General features: G+C 37.2%; 1 protein-coding gene across 1 annotated transcript; it reads left to right on the top strand.

Annotated features, from left to right (window-relative positions):
• The first annotated feature begins 1,388 nt into the window (after positions 1-1,388).
• pea (ATP-dependent RNA helicase pea) lies at positions 1,389-6,731 on the top strand. The gene is made up of 12 exons (XM_034334302.2): positions 1,389-1,558; positions 1,643-1,781; positions 1,905-1,990; positions 2,061-2,816; positions 2,886-3,127; positions 3,206-3,510; positions 3,569-4,257; positions 4,334-4,824; positions 4,906-5,238; positions 5,294-5,497; positions 6,125-6,305; positions 6,369-6,731. The coding sequence occupies exons 2-12, from the start codon at positions 1,688-1,690 to the stop codon at positions 6,588-6,590; spliced, it is 3,603 nt and encodes a 1,200-aa protein (XP_034190193.1). The 5' UTR covers positions 1,389-1,558; positions 1,643-1,687; the 3' UTR covers positions 6,591-6,731.
• The last annotated feature ends 135 nt before the right edge of the window (positions 6,732-6,866 follow it).

Here is a 6,866-nt window from a genome sequence, read left to right as displayed (position 1 = left end):
ACTCTGGAATGGATTCTGGTTAAATCCTTCCATGAAACGCCTTTTATAGTACATGTGATATCTACACATGTACGTTAATATGATCGCTAAGATAATTTTTATATTTTGAAAAGTTATCCAGACACGCGGTATCTCTTTCTGTTACGTCCCTTATCGAATACGTGCCATTTTCATCAACATATGACCGCCCAATCGCGGTGAAATTTTATTGCAATTATCTTATCCATGTACCTTACATGTTAATAAGTATAACATTATAAATGAGGCTTTTGGAGTACCTCGCTTTACGGCCTAGATATGTTCCGGAAAATTTGACCGTAAAGCGAAAAGCTGTATAATGAATAAATTATTTTGGTACAAGCCCATACAAATTCAATTGGATCTGTTCCAATTTTTTATAAAATAATATAGTTTTCATTCATAAAGCATTTCATTTTTTTATTTCCTACAAATGCTTACATAAAAATAAAAGTACAGCATTGTGGGCCGTAAATCGAAAGAGTGCCATAATTAAAAAAGGCCGTTATAGCGAAATGTCGTACAAAGAGCAGCCGTATAGCGAGGTATATGTGTATTGTATTTAAGAGGCCTCAAATAGAAATTAAAATGGCCCTTCTGTGTTAAAAAATACAAAATGTAATTTAGCACTATAAAAGGCACTTCCTGCGCCATCTACTTAAAAGGTCCTGAACCCTAACTAAAACGTCAATGAATAAGCATTTGTAGATAACTGTAATTTCTACTTTATCATAAAGCGTGCGTCGAAAACTTTACCGACAGTCCCTAGAGAAATCCCTAGACGCAAGTTTTCAAATTACGTCCTCATTTCTAAACAGAATGTAAAAAAATTTGAGGGACGTGTTCAGAAGGTTCTAAAGAATATTTGTCTGGTCCTTATATTATCCAAATCGTCAAAAACTTATAAAATATTGAAATTGCTGTCTGTCAACGGTCAAGAAAATGGCGGATCGGACTCACCTACATTAATTTATTCGTAATATAAACATTTTTGCGAATCGTATGTCCAAATAAAGACCAGAGCGCCATTCTTTGTGGCGGATAGAACAAAACGAGCACCCAAGGAATGATGTACAAACCTCCAGGTAGACGAAATTTGTGTTCTACGATTTTCACTCGCGAAAGACGTCAAAAAGGTAAAACAGACCACAAATTTAGTTCCTCGTTTTTTCTGTAGGGCGCAGTTGGATGCAATAACTGAGGTAGCGCTGAAATCAGTTTCTGTTCGGTCTAATTTTCGATGAAACGTTGACTGTTTTACTGACGCTCGCATCACCTTAACCCTTTATAGCTAGATTGCTCTGACAGTGCCATCTTTAGGGCCAGTCCCAATCGATACAGTAGGATATGACACAAAAATAATAAAAGCCCTCCACTCGTATAATAGAAAAATGCATTGTATGAATGATCTGTCCCATACCTCGTTTGGTGCATTGTAGATAAACGAACATTGTATTTTGTTCCTAATAATGTGATTAATAGCTATTAAATTGTGGAATACCATTCATTGTGCAGAGACATGAAATAGTATCATCTATACGTATGTATAATCTAAATCGTAATTACTCTCCAACCTTATGAATTGTAAGAAATGTGATTTCAAGTTTACTAATTTTACATTTAGGTATACAACGTGTTTCTATACAATTATTTTAACTAAACCGTAAAGATGGATGAGGTTGAAAAACTAGAGCATTTGTCATTGGTTTCCAAAATTTGTACAGAGCTGGAAAATCATTTAGGATTAAATGACAAAGATTTAGGTATGAATATAGTTACCATGTTTCTCAAGTATTGATGTGTACATAACCTATTCATATAGCTTCCCTATGTTAAAGTTATCTTCCATTCCCTGTTGATTTACTAAATGATTATTTATTTCACAGCTGAATTCATAATCCACTTGGCGGAGAAGAATAATACCTTTGATAAGTTTAAGAAAGTTCTCGTCGAAAATGGTGCTGAGTTCTCTGTAAGGAATTCAAGGATCTCTGCATAGTTATTTTACCTCCAAATATTCTAATTTTCTATTATGTTTTTAGGAATCCTTTATGGCTAATTTGTTGAGAATAATACAACATATGAAGCCTTCCACACAAGCACTAGAAAAGACGTTGAAATCAGCGTCAAAGCAAGACGAATTAGCACAGAAGTTTCCTGCTTTGGCTATGCCAAATGAAGAACTGCCTCCGGTGGAAAATAATGAACTTAAAGATGACGATATAGTCAATAGTGTTATGGCAAGTTTAGAGGAATTGGCGCCATCAAAAAAGTCTGGCGATAGTAAAAAGGATATCCAGCCATCGGACAATAATGATAAGAAAAGCAAGCATTCTAGAAGGAGCAGATCAAGGGATAAAAGAAGGCATAGATCTCGTTCCTCTAACCGTAAAGATAAAAGGCATAGATCTAGATCCCGTTCAAGATCGCGAGATCGTTCTAGATCTCGAGACAGACGACATCGTAGGTCGAGGGATCATAGAAGATCAAGATCTAGGGATAGAAAATCACGTGATCATAGAGATAAACATTTCGGTAGGCATGGATCCGATAGATCCAGATCACGGTCCGTGGAGGAAATATCGATAGATCCGGAAGTGGGTAAAATCTATTCAGGAAAGGTTGCGAATATCGTACCTTTCGGTTGCTTTGTCCAATTGGAAGGGTTGAAACGTAGATGGGAAGGACTCGTTCACATTTCACAATTAAGGAGAGAAGGACGAGTTGCTAATGCGAGTGACGTTGTGTCCAGGGGTCAGAAGGTCCTCGTGAAGGTCCTTAATATTGGTGGACAAAAGGTATAAAAAAACAAAAACAAAAAATGTTAATTATTTGTAATCTAATTCATTTAAATGAAATTATTGTAGGTCTCTTTAAGTATGAAGGATGTTGATCAGGAAACAGGTAGGGACCTGAATCCTGTTGTAGCTGTTGCTAAACCAGAAGAAGATGAGAAGCATTTACGTAATCCTGATAGACCTACCTCGCTGTTAGAACTTCAAGGCAATTGGGATGAGGATGAAACGTATTCTAGGAAACGAGTGCAAAGATTATCCTCCCCAGAAAAATGGGAGATCAAACAGATGCTTGCTGCATCCTGTATAGATAGGTATTATTAAAATTCCAATTTCCAATTTACTCTGATACAATCACTCTATTAAATGATTTAACTTTGAAAAAAATGTAGGAACGAATTGCCAGAATTTGATATGGAAACTGGAATTCTTCCCCGCGAGGATGACGAAGAAGAGGACGTCGAAATAGAATTGGTTGAAGAAGAACCACCGTTCTTACACGGTCATGGAAGAGCACTGGGAGACTTGAGCCCAGTTCGTATAGTCAAGAATCCTGATGGTTCTCTAGCTCAGGCTGCTATGATGCAAAGTGCTCTTGCCAAAGAAAGAAGAGAACAAAAAATGTTGCAAAGGGAACAGGAAATGGATTCCGTTCCTACAGGTCTCAACAAGAATTGGATCGATCCTTTGCCAGAAGGTAATGAACATTGACATAAGTATCCTTATAAAATGCTAATATTGTACTATTTTCATAGCTGAAAGCAGGACACTGGCAGCGAACATGCGTGGGATTGGCCTCCAAACTCAGGATCTTCCCGAATGGAAGAAGCACGTGATTGGAGGAAAGAAATCATCGTTTGGGAAGAAAACGAACTTGACCCTCCTCGAGCAGCGACAGAGCTTACCAATATACAAGCTCAGAGACGATTTAGTGAAAGCTGTGACGGACAATCAAATTTTGATTGTGATTGGGGAGACAGGATCAGGGAAAACAACGCAAATAACACAGTATTTGGCTGAAGCAGGGTTTACTGCTCGTGGAAAAATCGGATGCACTCAACCCAGAAGAGTAGCAGCCATGTCTGTTGCCAAAAGAGTAGCAGAAGAGTTTGGTTGTAGATTGGGGCAAGAAGTTGGTTACACGATACGTTTTGAAGATTGTACCGGACCAGAGACTAATATAAAATACATGACCGACGGTATGCTGCTTCGAGAATGTCTCATGGACTTAGATTTAAAAACATATTCTGTGATAATGTTGGACGAGGCGCACGAACGCACCATCCACACGGATGTCCTCTTTGGACTGCTGAAACAAGCCGTAGGGAGACGGCCAGATCTGAAATTAATTGTAACCAGCGCCACTTTGGATGCAGTCAAATTTTCACAGTACTTCTTTGAAGCGCCCATTTTCACCATTCCTGGCAGGACATTTGAAGTTGAAGTGAGAAGAACAATTCAACTATCTTGTCATCAATTTTTTTTTTTTTTTAAATATTTATAATTATTTGATATTGTAGGTAATGTACACGAAAGAACCAGAAACAGATTATCTGGATGCTGCGTTAATCACAGTGATGCAGATACATTTAAGGGAACCACCAGGGGATATACTGTTGTTCCTGACTGGTCAAGAGGAAATTGATACAGCCTGTGAAATTTTATATGAACGTATGAAGTCCTTGGGTCCAGACGTCCCTGAACTGATAATCTTACCAGTTTATTCAGCGCTTCCCTCAGAAATGCAAACTAGAATATTCGAGCCAGCCCCCCCTGGCTCGAGGAAAGTAGTTATAGCCACGAACATAGCAGAAACCAGCTTAACAATAGACGGGATCTATTACGTGGTTGATCCAGGCTTTGTCAAACAAAAAGTGTACAATTCAAAAACAGGAATGGACAGTTTAATAGTGACACCAATTAGTCAGGCAGCGGCAAAGCAAAGGGCAGGTAGAGCTGGTAGAACTGGTCCTGGAAAATGCTACAGGCTATACACTGAAAGAGCTTATAGGTATCTGTTGTTAAACATAACGTGTTTTATAATAATAATAATTAAATTATGAATGTACATGTGTGCATCTTTATTTTTCAGAGATGAAATGTTACCAACACCAGTACCAGAAATTCAGCGTACCAATTTAGCAACAACAGTATTACAGTTGAAAACAATGGGCATCAATGATCTCTTACATTTTGACTTCATGGATGCTCCGCCTGTGGAATCATTGATTATGGCCTTGGAATCTTTACACAGCTTAAGTGCATTAGATAACGAAGGTCTTTTAACAAGGCTAGGTAGACGAATGGCAGAATTTCCTTTGGAACCTAATTTATCAAAAATGTTGATCATGAGTGTGCACCTTCAATGCTCTGATGAAATATTGACGATCGTCAGTATGTTATCAGTTCAGAACGTTTTCTACAGGTAAGAAATAATTTAAATATAAGTGTGCACAGTGTAAATCAATTGTTACCTTTAGGCCCAAAGACAAACAAGCTTTAGCAGATCAGAAGAAAGCGAAATTCAACCAACCCGAGGGTGATCATTTGACTTTGTTAGCAGTTTATAATTCCTGGAGGAACAATAAATTTAGCAATGCATGGTGTTACGAAAATTTTGTGCAAATCAGAACGCTGAAACGTGCCCAGGATGTTCGTAAACAATTGTTGGGTATAATGGACAGGTAATTATTGTTCCATATACAGGGTGTTCGACAACAGGTGGGTAAAATTTTAAGGGGTGATTCTAGTGATTCTAGGGCTTTGTTTTCCAATAATTAACGTTTAAAAATGCGAGTAAAAAGCGCCTGAAACCTGCAACCCGCCCAGCACCGACGACTGAACGTCAGGTCAGCAGGGGAAGGTACAGTCATAACAAAGAATTTACCTCCTGCTATTCTGTTTCTCGGTACTGCAGCATACGGCTTCGATTCTTGGTTATGACTGTACCGACCCCTGCCGACCTGCTGACGTTCAGTCGTCGGTGCTGAGCGGGTTGCAGGTTTCAGGCGCTTTATCAACTTTAAGTCAATTAAGATTAATAATAAGAATTTTAAGATTGGGTTTTTGGGAAATGGCCTTTTTTCATTTAATAATTCATGCTTTATTTAAATCTTTAATATTTTTATCTGTTGGAAGATTTATTCATAATTTTTGAAGCCCCAAACGCTGTTTCATTATTCTTGATTTTTGTTTTATTTTAATCCCTAGAATCACCCATTAAAATTTTACCCACCTGTTGTCGAACACCCTATATAAACGTGCATGTTCTCTTACAGTTTAACTAACGACAATTGTATTTAATTTATCAGGCACAAACTGGACGTTGTATCTGCTGGAAAAAATACTGTAAGAATTCAGAAAGCTGTATGCTCAGGTTTCTTCAGAAATGCTGCAAAGAAAGATCCACAGGAAGGATACAGAACTTTGGTAGACAGCCAGGTTGTCTATATTCATCCAAGTAGCGCATTGTTTAACAGGCAACCTGAATGGGTAAGTGAACTATGATAATGAAGGATGATACGTATAATTAAATTTTCCTTTCGTTTGGTACAGGTTATTTACCATGAATTAGTACAAACTACGAAAGAATACATGAGAGAAGTAACAACCATTGATCCAAAATGGTTGGTTGAATTTGCACCGGCGTTCTTCAAGTTTAGCGATCCAACTAAACTTAGCAAGTTCAAGAAGAATCAACGACTCGAGCCACTTTATAATAAATACGAAGAACCAAATGCTTGGCGAATATCAAGGGTTCGCAGGAGACGTAATTAAGATGTTTATTATACAATCTGTAAATAATTTTTGTACAGAGTTTCACATTATTTATGAACTAGCCTCAATAAATAGTTCATCATTAAAATGTAATTTACTGCTGACTCATTAGATGAAGAGAAAAAAAAAAAACATAGAAATCACAGGTATAGTAAACTTTTTTTAAATAATATACTTAATTTTAACGCATACTTTAAATTGAATAGAACCATTTTAACATTTAGCATTTAAATTATAATACTCTACGTTTACAACATTTATGACTTTTTATTTAAA

Source organism: Osmia lignaria, chromosome 8, assembly GCF_051020975.1.
Source record: "Osmia lignaria lignaria isolate PbOS001 chromosome 8, iyOsmLign1, whole genome shotgun sequence".
Taxonomy (NCBI): Eukaryota; Metazoa; Arthropoda; class Insecta; order Hymenoptera; family Megachilidae; genus Osmia; species Osmia lignaria.
This window is presented reverse-complemented; position numbering and strand designations above follow the sequence as displayed.

Excerpts from the sequence above, each read along its gene's own strand:
- pea (XM_034334302.2), top strand. The coding sequence starts at position 1,688 with ATGGATGAGGTTGAAAAACTAGAGCATTTGTCATTGGTTTCCAAAATT. Across the intron at positions 1,782-1,904 it reads ATTAAATGACAAAGATTTAG|CTGAATTCATAATCCACTTG; the intron begins GTATGAATATAG and ends TTTATTTCACAG. Across the intron at positions 4,825-4,905 it reads TACACTGAAAGAGCTTATAG|AGATGAAATGTTACCAACAC; the intron begins GTATCTGTTGTT and ends TTTATTTTTCAG.